This window comes from Lithobates pipiens, unplaced genomic scaffold, assembly GCF_037356315.1.
Source record: "Lithobates pipiens isolate NorthernLeopardFrog02 unplaced genomic scaffold, aLitPip1_a1.2 Scaffold_16, whole genome shotgun sequence".
NCBI lineage: Eukaryota > Metazoa > Chordata > Amphibia > Anura > Ranidae > Lithobates > Lithobates pipiens.
In genome coordinates this window covers 394,686,956-394,706,945 of record NW_027507748.1, presented here as the reverse complement: position 1 = coordinate 394,706,945, position 19,990 = coordinate 394,686,956, and the positions used below count along the sequence as shown (strand labels likewise).

The 19,990-nt window shown below is 43.8% G+C and overlaps 1 protein-coding gene across 1 annotated transcript in view; it reads right to left on the bottom strand.

Annotated features, from left to right (window-relative positions):
* The window catches only part of LOC143983065 (uncharacterized), a 695,051-nt gene that overhangs the window by 180,968 nt on the left and 494,093 nt on the right, over window positions 1–19,990 (bottom strand). The window contains exon 82 of the mRNA XM_077482312.1: window positions 4,513–4,652. Coding sequence (XP_077338438.1) covers window positions 4,513–4,652 — 140 coding nt within the window. The remainder of the gene's footprint in view (window positions 1–4,512; window positions 4,653–19,990) is intronic.

Sequence of the window (19,990 nt, the reverse complement as noted above, 5' to 3'; positions counted from 1 at the left end):
AAAATATATACTTACTGTATGTGTGCTTATCCATGGAGAAGCCATATCTTTGTACAGTTTAAATATGAAATACAATTTGCTCTTCCAGTTGTTGAATCATTTAACATTAAAATGCTCAGGCATTGTTTTCCTGTGTTTGAGTTCAATAGAGTGGTGTAGATCAGTGTTTCTCAACCTTTTATGGTGAAATACCCCTGCAGATTTAAAAAAATGTCCCAAGTACCCATCTCGAGAAAGTAATTTATATTGTTTGGGTGTCATGATTTATGTGTGTGTGTAATGTCAGTATGTGTTTGTGATGGTTTTTGTTTGTGTGCAAAATCATCATCAAATTCAGCCTCACCAATGCCCAACTGCAGCCTCACTATTGCCCACCAATGCAGCCTGATCAGATCAAGGTTTCTCAACCTATGGTACACGCTGGGGGTACATGCACCAAGGGCATGTTGGTACACTGCCTGTGTCACTGTGTGGCCTGCTCTGATGCTGGGTAAACTGAGGACACAGTCAACCCTGCTAACCAGTAACATTTCCCTACACTTCCGGAACTGGCTGCTTGCAACCAGTGACATCACAGACTCACTATCTCAGACAGTGAGGCCGGAAGTAAAGCCCACGCCTAGTACTGCTCTGTTCCCTCTGCACTTCTTCCTTCTCTGGTGCCAAGCGGCAAGCAGCAGCGACTGGTGTGTGACTCTCCAGAGTCCAGACAGTGTCTCCTCTCCACCCCCCTCCTCCTCCGGCGTCTGCGGCCCGCCACCCAACAGCATGGAGAGGAAATGACAGCAGTCGGGACTGGTCATCTGGTGTGCTGCTGCTGCTGGATTAGATCAACGGCTGCCTGACTTCTCCTCCTTCCGCTCATGGCCCGATTCACTGTCTGAGGGACCATTCACCAAAGGGGATATTGGAACTTGGAAGGTGAGGGAAAAAAGTAATGAAGAAGAAGATGACAGTCACACAGGTGGACACTGGACAGTAATAAAGGAGACAAGTGAATTCAGTGAGGGGAAGATGGGTGGCAAGTGACATGGCTGCAGGTGGCAGGCTGCTTGTGTCAAGTGATATGGCTGCGGGTGGCAGGTGGCAGGCTGCATGTGGCAAGTGACATGGCTGTGGGTGGCAGGTGACATGGAGGCAGGTGGCAGGCTCCATGTGGCAAGTGACATGGCTGTGGGTGGCAGGCTGGATGTGGCAAGTAACATGGCTGCAGGTGGCAAGTGACATGACTGCGGGTGGCAAATTACATTGCTGTAGGTGGCAGGCTGCATGTGGCAAGTGACATGGCTGCAGGTGGCAGGCTGCATATGACAAGTGACATGGCTGTGGGTGGCAGACTGAATATGCAAGTGACATGTCTGCAGGTGGCAAGTGACATGGCTGTGGGTGGCAAGTGACATGGCTGCGGGTAGCAGGCTGCATGTGGCAAGTGACATGTTGTCTGAGGGTGGCAGGCTGCATGTGGCAAGTAACATGGCTGCGGGTGGCAAGTGACATGGCTGCAGGTGGCAGGCAGCGGTGGCAAGTGACATGGCTACAAGTAACAGGCAGTGGTGGCAAGTGACATGGCTGCAGGTGGCAGGTAGCAGTGGCAAGTGACATGTCTGTGGGTGGCATGCAGCGGTGGCAAGTGAGATGGCTGCAGGTGGCAAGTGACATGACTGCGGGTGGCAAATTACATTGCTGTAGGTGGCAGGCTGCGTGTGGCAAGTGACATGGCTGCAGGTGGCAGGCTGCATGTGACAAGTGACATGGCTGTGGGTGGCAGACCGAATGTGGTAAGTGACATGGCTGCAGGTGGCAGGCTGCATGTGGCAAGTGACATGGCTGAGGGTGGCAGGCTGCATGTGGCAAGTAACATGGCTGCGGGTGGCAAGTGACATGGCTTCAGGTGGCAGGTAGCGGTGGCAAGTGACATGTCTGTGGGTGGCAAGTGACATGGTTGCAGGTGGCATGCAGCGGTGGCAAGTGACATGGCTGCAGGTGGCAAGTGACATGACTGCGGGGGGCAAATTACATTGCTGTAGGTGGCAGGCTGCGTGTGGCAAGTGACGTGGCTGCAGGTGGCAGGCTGCATGTGACAAGTGACATGGCTGTGGGTGGCAGACCGAATGTGGTAAGTGACATGGCTGCAGGTGGCAGGCTGCATGAGACAAGTGACATGGCTGAGGGTGGCAGGCGGCATGTGGCAAGTAACATGGCTGCGGGTGGCAAGTGACATGGCTGCAGGTGGCAGGCAGCGGTGGCAAGTGACATGGCTGTGGGTGGCAAGTGACATGGCTGCAGGTGGCATGCAGCGGTGGCAAGTGACATGCCTGCTGGTGGCAAGTGACATGGCTGCCGGTGGTAGGCTGCGGTGGCAAGTGACATGGCTGCAGGTGGCATGCAGTGGTGGCAAGTGACATAGCTGCAGGTGGCAAGTGACATGGCTGCAGGTGGCAGGCTGCATGTGACAAGTGACATGGCTTCAGGTGGTAGGCTGTGGGTGGCAAGGGACATGGCTGAAGGTGGCACACTGCATCTGGCGGCAGGTGACAGTGGCAAGTAACAAGCTGCATTTGGTAGCAGGTAACGGTGGCAAACTGCATCTGATGGCAAGTGGCACACTCAGGGTTCCCACTGATTCTGTATTGTTGTGAGTTGAACTAGTTCATTTTATATTACAATGTAGTAATACAAATAATGTGATTTGATCATCCCGACACCATGCTTGATATACTACTAGTATTAACACCAGCCATTCACCCCCCAAAAAAACACCCACCACCGAATTCCCCATCAATTCTGAGACTACACCCCCCCCTTTTTTGGGAAGGGGGGTGTTCCTGAATGGCAGTTTGGAAATGTGGTCACCCTACAGCCGCCGCTACACAGCTTTATGTTTACAGAGCTGCCTCTAGCAGAGGGGTACAAGTGTGCCAAGTGTGCTCCTGCACCCAGCCAGTGTTACTCACACAGACACTTCACCGTTGGGCAGAGTAATCTCTGCTTGACAGGCGCTTCCTAGGTGTGATGTCATTGACAGGCTGGGATCATGATATGGAAGAGGAGTGCTGCTGCTGTTAACTGCTCAGAGAATCCACTGTCATGGACAAGTGACTGAGCAGAGGCTGATAACATTGCTGACTATACTGCCGTGTCTTATCTGTGTGCTCCTACTGCAGTGCTTAACATTTTTTTTTTTTTTAAGGGGGAGGGGGGTTTACTTAATCTACAATGCTACTTGTAATATGCAGCATGGAGGGAGTTAATGTATTACCATTGGTCACTGATGTATTCCAGTGGCAATTAATTAACCCCTTTGTGCTGCATTAGTGGCAGTAGCACTGCTAATTAACCCCTTTGCAGCATGAGGGGGTTAATAAACACACACTGACATGGGTGCCACTAATGCAGCACAAAGGAGTTCATTAATTGCCACATTAATGCATCAGTGACCAATGGCAATACATTAATGCCTTTGTACTGCAAAGGGGTTAATGTATTTGTAACCCCCAAACAGTTAAAGTGGTTGTAAAGGAGGTCTTTAACATGCATGCATTCTATGGACACCGATAGGCTGCACTGATGGGCAGTGAACAGGCTGAGCTGATGGACACTAATTAGGCTACATTGATGGACACTGGTGAGACTGCATTGATGGACACTGGTGAGACTGCATTGATGGACACTGGTAAGGCTGCATTGATAGACACTGATGAGGCTGCATTGGTGGACACTGATGAGGCTGCATTGGTGGACACCGATGAGGCTGCATTGATGGACACTGATCATGCTGCATTGTTGTGCAATGGTGAGGCTGCAGTTGGGCACTGATCAGGTTGCATTGATGAACACTGGTGAGGCTGCATTGATGGACACTGATGAGGCTGCATTGATGGATACTGACCAGGCTACAATGGTGGGCAATGGTGAGGCTGCAGTCGGGCACTGATCAGGTTGTATTGATGGACACTGGTGAGTCTGCATTTGATGATAATTTTGCACACAAACAAAAACCATCACAAACACACACAAAAATCATCACAAACAAACACATACTGACATTACACACACACATGAACCATGACAACCAAACAATAGAAATTACTTTCTCGAGACAGGGGCACATAGGATTTTTTTTAGATCTGCAGGGGTACTTCACTGTAAAAGGTTGAGAAACACTGGTGTAAATGACAGTTCAAAAGCTGCTTTGCATTTTTTTGGCCACAGCATGTCCTATTAAAGCGCATATAAACTGCAGGCTTTTCTTGTCAAATGTTGCACTTTCCATTCAAACACTTGTAATTGATCATTACTTTGTTCAGTAACTTAGGACTCATCTAGGTAGGTATTTTTGTCAAATGCAACATTTCCACTCAAAGTCTTATTTAAACCACACTCCCCTCTATTCAAAATTGTAGCTTGATTCAACCACTATGCTGTTTCACGTCTCTCTCGTTAAATGCATATCTATTGAAAATGTAAGCTAGCAGATGTTATAATGTCCATTCACAATCCCTAATCCTTTACCTGGTGACACAACTGCCTGAGTTGTACAGAAGTACCTGACAAAAACATTAGTTCTTCCCATTTGTCATAAGGCAACCATGATGGTGGATTTAGGTTGTAGTTACAACCATTTAGATTTTCTTTGTTGAATGTGTAGCTGCCTGTAAAATTCAAGGACAAGCAAAATTGTATTAATTATTGTATTTTAAAAATAAATTAATATTATATAACAAATGTAAAACTGGCAATCAAGGTCCCAAACTTCGGTGGGTTCATTAAACTGAATAGAAAATGTATAAACCTATATAGAAGAGACAAAATGAAATTCAAAAGCCACTTTTGGAATACAAAATAATAATAGCGTTCATTGTGATCTTTGTACCGTATTTACTATGCTGACATGTTTGTTCTCAAAGTCTATGTATGGCAATAGCTACCATTGAGGAGTGCTAATATGTTTATAATCAATCACATTTTCATAATGAATATAACAATTTTAGCAGGTTTATTAAAATAAAGTTTTCCAATTGTTTGCTATGGGCTATTCTTTACCACTATATTTCGGTAGTCAATACTTCCATATCTTTTATTTGTAAAACATTTTCCATAAGATAATGCTGGTTAGTTAGATTAGTTACATTAAAGTTTTGCAATAGAAATGTAAAATCACACCATTTAACTTGTGCAGTCTAGATCTGACAGCAGTTTGTGATTGCTGATCGCTGTTGGAAATGTGAAGGCTCGCAGGATTTTCTTTATTATTCATTATCAAAAAGATAAGCAAATGGCACTGGTTGAAATATACTGCCAGGGAAAGTGGATTTTTGTGTCTTCACACATGATTTAATACACGAGTAAAACTATAATGCCTTCTCATCAAGGAATACAAATGAAACACTTTTAACATATTACCGCTTCATGCTATGATACGGAATGAGCAAGACTCTTGAGAGGCAGCCTGGAAAGAATAATTTAATTTTTTTCTAATAGCTGCAACAGCAAGGTGCAGTTTCTCAGTAAAAGCAAAGCATTTATCTAGAGAAGAGTTGACTTATTTTCTGATTTGCTAGACCTACAAACAAGAATTTTAAATTGTTCTCTTCTGGAGTAGAACTGGAATTTTTTGTTCAAGCTACAATTACTTATTACAGACTTTTCTCCCACAAGACTCATAATGAAGAATGCTAGGTTTTTATTGTTTCTCTGCTTAGTTTCAGAAATAGCAGATAAAACAACCACTTTCTCATACTAAAAGCAAAGTGCCAGCCTGACCAATAATGGGTAAGTGCACCCTTAATATGTCCAGGCAAATGAAGAAAATTGTTAGGTGGTGTAACAGAGTATTTTAAGAGAAATCACCATACATCCCTTACTATAGTATGGTAACAAAAATTCTGTTCCCCGACTGGTGAAAAGTTTTCCACAATCACAAAAAGGGCATCTGCCGCTAAGAAGTGAAGGTAATGAAAGATATTTCATGTGAACTTCAAGGGGAGAAAAATACTTTGTCTGAGATTCAGAGAGAGAACCTTGCTGAATATTAAAGAAAACCTGGGACCAGATATTGATGTGTATTAAGCTAAGCTTTCTGCAGAAAAAAAAAATCTTAAATGGGTTGTGAAAAGTACAGCTACAACTCTGTCACCTTACAAATAAGAAGTAAACGGAGTGTAGCCTGTTGTGGCATAGAGTAGTTTCTTGAAATAAATAGTCTGCCTATACGATTATGATGAGTAAATATTTAAAAATGTATACATGAATCGACCTTTCTTCCTATATTACTAAAACAAAATATTCTAAGCCCATGGAATAGTGGGCTATGACTCAAAGAGATATCATTAGCACTGAATTGCTCCCAAACCCCTCCCCTAAGAATGCTACTTACCTGAAAGAAGGGCATTTAACATATACACTACATCAAGTCCTGGCCTACACACATTTCATCTGGTGCAAGGGACCAATCCTCTAAAGAAGTCTATTGCACCATGTAGAGTGAGGCCAGTTGCATATGAGGTTGTACATCCGCTGTTGATCCGTGGTGTGGGGTGTTTTGCCTGTGTTACTCTATCTTTTGTGAGTATATCTACTTTTAATAAATCATGGGGTTTTAGCATACTACTCTATGTTCTTTTGTTTTTTCTCCTATCCATTATTACTTTAACCTCTAGAGATCCGCGCTATAGTCGAATGACGGCTACAGCGCGGACCTGCTTTGCCGGGACTACGTCTATTGACGTCGTCCCGTGCACGAGCGGCTTGCGCACCCCGAGGGGCGTGCGCGAAGCGCTCTGTGATCGGCGAGTCTGATCCCGACCCCTTACCACGTGATCAGCTGTCAGCCAATGACAGCTGATCATGTGACAAAACAGAGCCGGTAATCGGCTATTTTTCCTCCTCACGCTGACAGCGCGAGGAGTAAAAAAAAAGCCGATCACCGGCGGCCGTGATCGGGAAATCAGTCCCGATCACGGCCAGATCATCAGTGCCCACCTGCCCCCTGCCAGTGCCAACTAAGTAGGGGACAAAGTGAAACATTAGTGCCACCCATTAGTGCCCACAGTGCCACCCATTAGTGCCCACAGTGCCACCCATTAGTGCCCACAGAGCTACCTATCAGTGCCCACAGTGCCACCTATCAGTGCCCACAATCTGCCACAAAAACAGTGCTGCACCTCAGTGCCACATATCCGAGCCCATCAGTGTCATCTACCAGTGCCCATCAGTGCCCAGCAGTGCCGCTCATCAGTGCCCAGCAGTGCCGCCCATCAGTGCCCAGCAGTCCCATCTATCAGTGGTACCCATCAGTGCCCATCCATGCCACCCACCCATGCCACCCATCTGTGCCCATCTTTGCCCATCAGTGCCGCCTTATCTGTGCCCATCAGTACTTCCTTATCTGTGCCCATCGGTGCCACCTTATCTGTGCCTATTAGTGCCACCTTAACTGTGCCTATCAGTGCCCAACAGTGCAGCCTATGAGTGCCCACCAGCGCCGCTTCATCAGCGCATTTCAATGAAGGAGAAAAATGACCTGTTTGCAAAATTTTATAACAAACTATTAACCCCCCTAGCGGTAATCCAGAGTCTCGGGTTAGGAATTTACTGATAGAAGCAGTAACCCCGAGCCAGACTCGGGATCGCTTCACTGGGTGCAGGGGAGGACACAGTGAGACTTACTTACCTTGTCCCCTGGATCCAGCGATGTCCCCCGCGCTGTGTGATCGAGTTGTCCTCCGCTTGATTCACAGTGCTGAATGCCGCTGAGCTCCGTTCTCTGCGGCATTACAGCGCACGGGAGCGGAGAACGTGGCAAATTTAAAAAAGTAAAAAGACACAAAACACACACAGCACTGTAATCTTACAGATTACAGTGCTGTATTACAAAATACACACCCCCCTTTGTCCCTAGTGGTCTGTGCAATGCCCTGCATGCACTTTTATATTATAAATACTGTTTTTTTCTGCCTGGATTTTGGAGATTGTCCATAGCAACCAAAACGTGTCCCTTTTTCAGTGTTTTAGGATTTAATTACATTATTGAATAATTTTTATTATTCTTTATTATATTATAAACTTTATCATACCCGGGATGTCTGCTAGACTCTGGTTTGAAGAGATTTAAGCCCTTGTACACACGGTCGGAGAATCCGTCGGATTGTGTCCTATCGGACCATGTTGTCGGATAATCCGACTGTGTGTGGTATGCATCGGACTGATTCCGTCGGAATATCCGTCGGACCCAATTTTCCAACTTGTTGGAAATATTTCCTGACCAACTGGGCCGATCGGAGATACTCCGATCATGTGTAGAGAATTTTGATCGGACCAAGTGCCACTCATGCTCAGATCAAATTCCTACATCAAAGCTATTGGCTACTAGCCTGAATGTAGTCCCATCGTAACGAAATTACGTCATCACGTTCTGAAAGATCAGATTTTTCGACAACTTTGTCCGACCGTGTGTATGCAACAGTTTCGGACAAGATCCGACGGATTTGGTTGTCGAAATCTCCGACCGTGTGTACAGGGGCTAAGAGCGTTATTCCTAAGAATTACAGGACTACAAAATAAAATGCTAGATTTCCATGCCAAATAATTGTACCGCTTTCAGCACCTAATTCCAGACTGAATCATACCGCCAGGGAGGTTAAACATGATTTTTTATTTTTTTTATTTTGCATCTTTTTTTGTTTGTTTAGCAAAAAATAAAACTCCCAGCTGGAATTAAATACCACCAAAAGAAAGCTCTATTTATGGGAAAAAAATGATAAAAATTTCATTTGGGTACGGTGTTGTATGACCGCGCAATTGTCATTCAAAGTGCATCAGCGCTGAAAGCTGAAAATTGGTCTGGGCAGGAGGGGGGTTTAAGTGCCCAGTAAGCAAGTGGTTAAGGTACTGGCTTTGGATAACCAGTAAAGGGCTATGGAGGTGATGGGGTCAGTGGTATCCTGAGTGGTTGCCCCCCATTTTGATGATTTTATCGATCTCTTATCATTTGGAGATCACTACTGTTTGGTAAGGGAACTAGCACATTTGTCTGTGAGGTGGTTTGGGATTCTTACACATGGACTTTCATCATTTTAAACATTTCACATTTGGACTTTTATATATTTGTCTTTAAAGTTTACTTCTTTGTTATACATACATGAATTATAATGTTATGAGACTGCTATTTCACCTTTTATTTGGTAAACATTGTTTATTATGGTTTAACATTAGGGAACCTTATTTCTTTTTACAAACATATTTTTGTATTGATTACTACAGAGATTTTGGTTTTGCGCACCTTTTAGAGTAATTATTCCATTCCCTGATTGGCACACAGCAGCCAGGCACATGGTAATTCACAGTCATTTAAGGCAGAGAATAGGCTGCATGTGTCTTTTTGTGTTTTTTATTTTCTTAAAGCAGAGTTCTGACCCCCCCAGCAAAAAAATTTAAGTCAGCAGCTACACATACTGTAGCTGCTGACTTTTAATATTAGGACATTTATCTGTCCTGGAATTCAGCGATGTTGGCACCCCAGCCAATGTTTCAATCGGCCGCCATTCATGGTAAGGGAAACCGGCAGTGAAGCCTTTACGCTCCACAGCCAGCTCCCTACTGCACATGCGCAAATCATGCTGTACTTTCTGAATAGCCTGGTGGTGGGGAAAAGAGGAGGAGGGTCAAATTTCTGAGTAATCTCACCATGCCAAGATCTCTCTAAAGTGGGGATGGGTACCTGTCAAAAACAGGTACCCGCTCCCCCTCCCTCCGAAAAGGTGCCACTGAGGGGGGGGAGGAGGCAGATAAGCAAAGCTTCCACTTTTGGGTGGGACAGAGAAAAAGATCTCCAAATGAGGCCAAAGAAAGTTCACAAGGTCGATACTCACTGAATGTGTCCTGAATACTGTGTTGCCACCTGCAGTATCAGTCAGTTTCTGTAATTGCCTGTGTCCTGAATCCTTAGGTGAGCTCTCTGCAGAAATTCAGGAGGCTTGGCCAGAGGACCCCAGCCAAAGCAGGAGCCAGGACCCCAAAAAGCGTTCTTTCAGCTGCAGGTAAACCCCTACTGATGTCCTCAGTCCTCAGGGTCTTACTCCCCCAGGAACAAGATATCTCTCTTCTGGGTCTCAGCCTATTTATACCTATTTCAGCCTGCTGCTGGTCACTATATCCCATAACTGAATGGGACGCAGGGGAAAATAACAAAGCCTGCACCTGCAGAAGCCAGAACAGACACTGCCAAATGATTGTTGCGCTCTCTGGCTACAGAGAGGCCAAAAATGAAATTTAACACTAGCAGCCTACTGAGGCGATATATTTGTTTTGCTCCTTTTTAATGCTGTTGCCATACAGGGCTGCACTGTAAGGTAGAGATGTGTAAATCTGAGGATTTGATGGACAGAATTACAAATCCTTTGGTAGGCAATACAGCTCCCTTATAAATGTTTTATTTTGAGTCCAGCTTTAACAGATTTTAAATTGGTAATTCATTTAGTTATGATGTTTCTCATATCTGCTTAACATCTTTTTTAAATATATAATAATGTACATTGCTGCATAAATATTGTTTCTGTGAGCCAATATTAATGTATGCATTGATAGGCCTGCAACCCCTGCTAACATTATACAGACATTGCAGTTCAAATTGCTTTGAGAACACATGATGTAATATTTATGCTTCTTTCAAAGCCAGGAATAAGTAACATTTTACCTAGAGAAAACTTTGAATAGAGCATGGTGGATCTAAACAGCCATTACCCTTCTATCAAGGTTACAGGGTCTCATCTGGCTTATGTGCTAGCCATCATTAGCATTAGCAGGGTTCGCCTAGCATTAATATGACTGAAAGCATGCTGAGACATTTTTTACTGCATAAACCGTAGCACTGTGGGAGCCTTGACTTGAGAACAATTTGTGCCCTTATTTACTCAGATGTGTCAGTTTTATATATTCCTTTTAGATAGCCTAGTCATTTTATAGGTCTGTCCATATTTAAAACCCAACTTTTTAAACTTAAGCTGCAGAGGGTCAAAAGTATTAATCTAAGCACTGCTTTAGATAAGGCACTATAAAGTTTAACATCATAGCTTTCTTAAAACAATAATCCTCTAGGCAGCACCAGTTGTATCCCTCAGGATATCATGACTTTGGGGAATGGAGAAAGTATGTACAACCACGTCACCATCCTACAATTCAGAGTAGGGTGTCTCAGCAACATATCTCCAGTCCTAAACACTGTCATGTTAAGAGGGGCAATGCCTTATCTCAATTCAATATGAAGCATGAAGCATCCGAATATCAGAATGTGTGTGGTAAAATAAAGAGCCGTTATTAAAGCTGTTAAAAGACTTGCTGTAGTAAACAAAGGTATGATATGACATCTTATGGTGCCTAATTTTGCAATTTTTCACGTTAATGCATTCTATGCATTAAGGTGAAAAATATTTTTTAATCCAGCAGCGCCCCCGAACCCCCCTTATACTTACCTGAGCCCAGAAATTTGCACAACAGGAATGAGCACACCAGCTCTGGCTGGTGTCTCATATCCTGATTGGATAGATTGATAGCAGCGCAGCCATTGGCTCCTGCTGCTGTCACTCAAATCCAATGATGCTGGCACCAGGGGGTGGGGCCGAGTCCGGCATTCACTTCTATGGACGCAAATGCTGGACTCGGGAGAGTGATTCTCCTAGGGGGTTATCTGATATGGAAGGAGCCGCAAGAGCCTCCGGGGGACCCCAGAAGACTAGGTTCAGGGCTATTCTGTGCAAAACGAGCTGCACAGTGGAGGTAAGTATGATATGTTTGTGATTTAAAAAAGCAAACCCTTACAAACACTTTAAGATCTGGGACTGATGCTATACATAAAAGCTGCATAGTGATCCCTCTTTCCTTTCTTTCCTTTCTTTCTATACCATAGTAATCCTTCCCTCTCTCTCTCTCTCTCCCTAAGGGTTCATTCACACTGGAACAGGAAGGGGGCATTCCATGTGCATTTCCCACACTGAATGCAACCATGCTGCCCTTGTGAGAAGCATGTGGGTGCCATTAATTGTTAATGGCAGCGTGTTTGCAGCCATAATACAAGATGGTACTACAGTGTTATGCAATTTGGAGTGGTAAAATTTGAAAAAGTAGTGCTTTTCAGAGCATCCCAATTCACTTGAATGGGTTGGGCTCAGAGGGCAGTAATGTCCACCAATGCATCATCCGATGTTGCTGCCTCTGCAGCTAAAGGTGGAGCACTTGGCGAGGTGGTAAAACCACGTGGTTGAACCACGGTTTTACCACCCCTACAACCACTAGTGTGAATGAGCCCTTAGTGTTATATTGCATATTTCTGACATTTAAGATAAGATTTCCATCTGGTGTACATTTGTTCAAGCAATGTGGCACTGTATACAGCAACTAGGCTCAGCTTCTGCTTAATCATCCCTCTTTAAGCCACTCCCACTGTTAGGGACAATTTGACCATGCCCATCATTTGCTAATATGTGCTTCACATACTGCAGTTGCTTATTTTATGGCTCTATCCTGGGATCCTCAGGTCCTTCCTAATCTACTTACAGCTTATACAAAACCAGATGTATCGGTTGAATTTTTCTAAGACCCCTTTCACACCAAGGGTGTTTTGCAGGTGCTATAGCGTTAGAAATAGCACCTGCAATCCACCCTAAAACAGCTGCACCATTGTCTGTAGTGTGAAAGCCCGAGGGCTTTCACACTGCAGCGGTGCGCTGGCAGGATGTCAGGAAAAGTCCTGCCAGCAGCTTCTTTGGATCAGTGAAGGAGCGTTGTGTTTACCGCTCCTCCGTCGCTGCTCCCCATTGAAATCAATGGAGCAGCTCTTTATTACCGCCAGCAAAATGCCGCTACTGCAGCGTATTGCCGGTGGTTTTAACCCTTTCTTGGCTGCTAGCGGGGGTAAAAGCGCCCCAGTAGCAGCCAAAATGTGCCGCAAATCCGATGGTAAAAAGCCGCTAAAAATAGCAGCATTTTACCACCGACACTATTGGCGGCGTGGTGTGAAAGGGGTCTAAATTATTGTTTTGTGGTTTAAATGTATCCAGAAGACTCCAGCTTGTGGCACAGCAATCAAAACATACTTTATAGGTACAAGGAAGCCCAGGTTTTGGTTAACCCTTGCCCTTAAGCCCCTCCCACTATCATGTTTGGCCACACACACACTACCTCCCTGAAATGTCCCTCATTTTCAAATTCAAAAGTTGGAAGGCTTGGGTCAGTAGTACTAGTAGTGGTTACTCAAATGGACTTGTTTTGAAATGTAAAAGTGGAACTTTAGTGAAAAAATGAAGACCTGCTAGATGCTTTCAGGCTGGCCCCTTTGGCAGGTATAGCTATGTATAGCTTTAAAAATTAGTGCCTATACTGCTTAAAATCCAGCTTAAAATCCACTGTCTCTCCTTGCTCAAATTTGTAGAAGCCAAGCTGCTGACAGCCTAGGTTTACTGCTGCTCAGGGGCTCTGGTCTTTAGCAAATCACAGCCTCCAGCAAGAAGAAACAGCAACAATAATAGAGGAGGTTTATAGCAGACACTATTTTGGTAGCATAATTATTAATGTGGAATGTATGTTACTTGCTAAAGAACATTATTTTTTATCAAGTTGTTATGGGTAAAGTTCCACTTTAAATAAGTTTCATTGCTTATTTGAGTGGCATCCCTTATCTCAAATGAGAGTTGGGAATATACTTTTGAATTTAAAGCCATGTAGATGACTCATTCACCTTAATCCAATCACTGTAGTGTCATGCAATGTGTCACGGCAGATGTTGATTGTCGAAGACAGGGTAGGAGGTATGAAGGTTGTGAAAGCACTCTGGTGTTTTTAAATATGTACAGAAAAAGTAAACAAAAGGGTTCATGACCTTTCCCAACATGTTTTGTCGCAGTGGATTTCATCAGGAGTTCTTCTTGATGAAGTCCACTTTGACAAAACACATTGAGCAAAGTCAGTGATATCAGCATGCATGGGGATTATACTCCTCCTTCTCAGAAGGACCAGGAAAGGATGAGGAAGACTGGACACGTTAGCTGGTGCTGGTACATCACCAGAAGATTTTCAGCACTTTTCTCTTGATTAAATTTAAGAAAAAGAAAAACTTTTCCACTTTGGAGAATTCTCTGTTTAATGCAATAATGTGGATTGCTGGTTAAAAGTTACCCAAGAATAGCAGATTGGCTGAAAAATGTATTGATTGCCCCTTAGGGAACGTGATATAAGAGCTTTTATGATTTAAAAGTTATCTGTACTTGGTTAATCAATCCAAACTAAGGATACATGGTTGGGTTAAAAGAGCGCATGCAATATCCTAGTTACTGCACATTTTCTTTTCAAATTGATTTTGATTAGTGTCTGTTATTAAATTTTATAACAAACTATTAACCCCCCTAGCGGTAATCCAGAGTCTCGGGTTAGGAATTTACTGATAGAAGCAGTAACCCCGAGCCAGACTCGGGATCGCTTCACTGGGTGCAGGGGAGGACACAGTGAGACTTACTTACCTTGTCCCCTGGATCCAGCGATGTCCCCCGCGCTGTGTGATCGAGTTGTCCTCCGCTTGATTCACAGTGCTGAATGCCGCTGAGCTCCGTTCTCTGCGGCATTACAGCGCACGGGAGCGGAGAACGTGGCAAATTTAAAAAAGTAAAAAGACACAAAACACACACAGCACTGTAATCTTACAGATTACAGTGCTGTATTACAAAATACACACCCCCCTTTGTCCCTAGTGGTCTGTGCAATGCCCTGCATGCACTTTTATATTATAAATACTGTTTTTTTCTGCCTGGATTTTGGAGATTGTCCATAGCAACCAAAACGTGTCCCTTTTTCAGTGTTTTAGGATTTAATTACATTATTGAATAATTTTTATTATTCTTTATTATATTATAAACTTTATCATACCCGGGATGTCTGCTAGACTCTGGTTTGAAGAGATTTAAGCCCTTGTACACACGGTCGGAGAATCCGTCGGATTGTGTCCTATCGGACCATGTTGTCGGATAATCCGACTGTGTGTGGTATGCATCGGACTGATTCCGTCGGAATATCCGTCGGACCCAATTTTCCAACTTGTTGGAAATATTTCCTGACCAACTGGGCCGATCGGAGATACTCCGATCATGTGTAGAGAATTTTGATCGGACCAAGTGCCACTCATGCTCAGATCAAATTCCTACATCAAAGCTATTGGCTACTAGCCTGAATGTAGTCCCATCGTAACGAAATTACGTCATCACGTTCTGAAAGATCAGATTTTTCGACAACTTTGTCCGACCGTGTGTATGCAACAGTTTCGGACAAGATCCGACGGATTTGGTTGTCGAAATCTCCGACCGTGTGTACAGGGGCTAAGAGCGTTATTCCTAAGAATTACAGGACTACAAAATAAAATGCTAGATTTCCATGCCAAATAATTGTACCGCTTTCAGCACCTAATTCCAGACTGAATCATACCGCCAGGGAGGTTAAACATGATTTTTTATTTTTTTTATTTTGCATCTTTTTTTGTTTGTTTAGCAAAAAATAAAACTCCCAGCTGGAATTAAATACCACCAAAAGAAAGCTCTATTTATGGGAAAAAAATGATAAAAATTTCATTTGGGTACGGTGTTGTATGACCGCGCAATTGTCATTCAAAGTGCATCAGCGCTGAAAGCTGAAAATTGGTCTGGGCAGGAGGGGGGTTTAAGTGCCCAGTAAGCAAGTGGTTAAGGTACTGGCTTTGGATAACCAGTAAAGGGCTATGGAGGTGATGGGGTCAGTGGTATCCTGAGTGGTTGCCCCCCATTTTGATGATTTTATCGATCTCTTATCATTTGGAGATCACTACTGTTTGGTAAGGGAACTAGCACATTTGTCTGTGAGGTGGTTTGGGATTCTTACACATGGACTTTCATCATTTTAAACATTTCACATTTGGACTTTTATATATTTGTCTTTAAAGTTTACTTCTTTGTTATACATACATGAATTATAATGTTATGAGACTGCTATTTCACCTTTTATTTGGTAAACATTGTTTATTATGGTTTAACATTAGGGAACCTTATTTCTTTTTACAAACATATTTTTGTATTGATTACTACAGAGATTTTGGTTTTGCGCACCTTTTAGAGTAATTATTCCATTCCCTGATTGGCACACAGCAGCCAGGCACATGGTAATTCACAGTCATTTAAGGCAGAGAATAGGCTGCATGTGTCTTTTTGTGTTTTTTATTTTCTTAAAGCAGAGTTCTGACCCCCCCAGCAAAAAAATTTAAGTCAGCAGCTACACATACTGTAGCTGCTGACTTTTAATATTAGGACATTTATCTGTCCTGGAATTCAGCGATGTTGGCACCCCAGCCAATGTTTCAATCGGCCGCCATTCATGGTAAGGGAAACCGGCAGTGAAGCCTTTACGCTCCACAGCCAGCTCCCTACTGCACATGCGCAAATCATGCTGTACTTTCTGAATAGCCTGGTGGTGGGGAAAAGAGGAGGAGGGTCAAATTTCTGAGTAATCTCACCATGCCAAGATCTCTCTAAAGTGGGGATGGGTACCTGTCAAAAACAGGTACCCGCTCCCCCTCCCTCCGAAAAGGTGCCACTGAGGGGGGGGAGGAGGCAGATAAGCAAAGCTTCCACTTTTGGGTGGGACAGAGAAAAAGATCTCCAAATGAGGCCAAAGAAAGTTCACAAGGTCGATACTCACTGAATGTGTCCTGAATACTGTGTTGCCACCTGCAGTATCAGTCAGTTTCTGTAATTGCCTGTGTCCTGAATCCTTAGGTGAGCTCTCTGCAGAAATTCAGGAGGCTTGGCCAGAGGACCCCAGCCAAAGCAGGAGCCAGGACCCCAAAAAGCGTTCTTTCAGCTGCAGGTAAACCCCTACTGATGTCCTCAGTCCTCAGGGTCTTACTCCCCCAGGAACAAGATATCTCTCTTCTGGGTCTCAGCCTATTTATACCTATTTCAGCCTGCTGCTGGTCACTATATCCCATAACTGAATGGGACGCAGGGGAAAATAACAAAGCCTGCACCTGCAGAAGCCAGAACAGACACTGCCAAATGATTGTTGCGCTCTCTGGCTACAGAGAGGCCAAAAATGAAATTTAACACTAGCAGCCTACTGAGGCGATATATTTGTTTTGCTCCTTTTTAATGCTGTTGCCATACAGGGCTGCACTGTAAGGTAGAGATGTGTAAATCTGAGGATTTGATGGACAGAATTACAAATCCTTTGGTAGGCAATACAGCTCCCTTATAAATGTTTTATTTTGAGTCCAGCTTTAACAGATTTTAAATTGGTAATTCATTTAGTTATGATGTTTCTCATATCTGCTTAACATCTTTTTTAAATATATAATAATGTACATTGCTGCATAAATATTGTTTCTGTGAGCCAATATTAATGTATGCATTGATAGGCCTGCAACCCCTGCTAACATTATACAGACATTGCAGTTCAAATTGCTTTGAGAACACATGATGTAATATTTATGCTTCTTTCAAAGCCAGGAATAAGTAACATTTTACCTAGAGAAAACTTTGAATAGAGCATGGTGGATCTAAACAGCCATTACCCTTCTATCAAGGTTACAGGGTCTCATCTGGCTTATGTGCTAGCCATCATTAGCATTAGCAGGGTTCGCCTAGCATTAATATGACTGAAAGCATGCTGAGACATTTTTTACTGCATAAACCGTAGCACTGTGGGAGCCTTGACTTGAGAACAATTTGTGCCCTTATTTACTCAGATGTGTCAGTTTTATATATTCCTTTTAGATAGCCTAGTCATTTTATAGGTCTGTCCATATTTAAAACCCAACTTTTTAAACTTAAGCTGCAGAGGGTCAAAAGTATTAATCTAAGCACTGCTTTAGATAAGGCACTATAAAGTTTAACATCATAGCTTTCTTAAAACAATAATCCTCTAGGCAGCACCAGTTGTATCCCTCAGGATATCATGACTTTGGGGAATGGAGAAAGTATGTACAACCACGTCACCATCCTACAATTCAGAGTAGGGTGTCTCAGCAACATATCTCCAGTCCTAAACACTGTCATGTTAAGAGGGGCAATGCCTTATCTCAATTCAATATGAAGCATGAAGCATCCGAATATCAGAATGTGTGTGGTAAAATAAAGAGCCGTTATTAAAGCTGTTAAAAGACTTGCTGTAGTAAACAAAGGTATGATATGACATCTTATGGTGCCTAATTTTGCAATTTTTCACGTTAATGCATTCTATGCATTAAGGTGAAAAATATTTTTTAATCCAGCAGCGCCCCCGAACCCCCCTTATACTTACCTGAGCCCAGAAATTTGCACAACAGGAATGAGCACACCAGCTCTGGCTGGTGTCTCATATCCTGATTGGATAGATTGATAGCAGCGCAGCCATTGGCTCCTGCTGCTGTCACTCAAATCCAATGATGCTGGCACCAGGGGGTGGGGCCGAGTCCGGCATTCACTTCTATGGACGCAAATGCTGGACTCGGGAGAGTGATTCTCCTAGGGGGTTATCTGATATGGAAGGAGCCGCAAGAGCCTCCGGGGGACCCCAGAAGACTAGGTTCAGGGCTATTCTGTGCAAAACGAGCTGCACAGTGGAGGTAAGTATGATATGTTTGTGATTTAAAAAAGCAAACCCTTACAAACACTTTAAGATCTGGGACTGATGCTATACATAAAAGCTGCATAGTGATCCCTCTTTCCTTTCTTTCCTTTCTTTCTATACCATAGTAATCCTTCCCTCTCTCTCTCTCTCTCCCTAAGGGTTCATTCACACTGGAACAGGAAGGGGGCATTCCATGTGCATTTCCCACACTGAATGCAACCATGCTGCCCTTGTGAGAAGCATGTGGGTGCCATTAATTGTTAATGGCAGCGTGTTTGCAGCCATAATACAAGATGGTACTACAGTGTTATGCAATTTGGAGTGGTAAAATTTGAAAAAGTAGTGCTTTTCAGAGCATCCCAATTCACTTGAATGGGTTGGGCTCAGAGGGCAGTAATGTCCACCAATGCATCATCCGATGTTGCTGCCTCTGCAGCTAAAGGTGGAGCACTTGGCGAGGTGGTAAAACCACGTGGTTGAACCACGGTTTTACCACCCCTACAACCACTAGTGTGAATGAGCCCTTAGTGTTATATTGCATATTTCTGACATTTAAGATAAGATTTCCATCTGGTGTACATTTGTTCAAGCAATGTGGCACTGTATACAGCAACTAGGCTCAGCTTCTGCTTAATCATCCCTCTTTAAGCCACTCCCACTGTTAGGGACAATTTGACCATGCCCATCATTTGCTAATATGTGCTTCACATACTGCAGTTGCTTATTTTATGGCTCTATCCTGGGATCCTCAGGTCCTTCCTAATCTACTTACAGCTTATACAAAACCAGATGTATCGGTTGAATTTTTCTAAGACCCCTTTCACACCAAGGGTGTTTTGCAGGTGCTATAGCGTTAGAAATAGCACCTGCAATCCACCCTAAAACAGCTGCACCATTGTCTGTAGTGTGAAAGCCCGAGGGCTTTCACACTGCAGCGGTGCGCTGGCAGGATGTCAGGAAAAGTCCTGCCAGCAGCTTCTTTGGATCAGTGAAGGAGCGTTGTGTTTACCGCTCCTCCGTCGCTGCTCCCCATTGAAATCAATGGAGCAGCTCTTTATTACCGCCAGCAAAATGCCGCTACTGCAGCGTATTGCCGGTGGTTTTAACCCTTTCTTGGCTGCTAGCGGGGGTAAAAGCGCCCCAGTAGCAGCCAAAATGTGCCGCAAATCCGATGGTAAAAAGCCGCTAAAAATAGCAGCATTTTACCACCGACACTATTGGCGGCGTGGTGTGAAAGGGGTCTAAATTATTGTTTTGTGGTTTAAATGTATCCAGAAGACTCCAGCTTGTGGCACAGCAATCAAAACATACTTTATAGGTACAAGGAAGCCCAGGTTTTGGTTAACCCTTGCCCTTAAGCCCCTCCCACTATCATGTT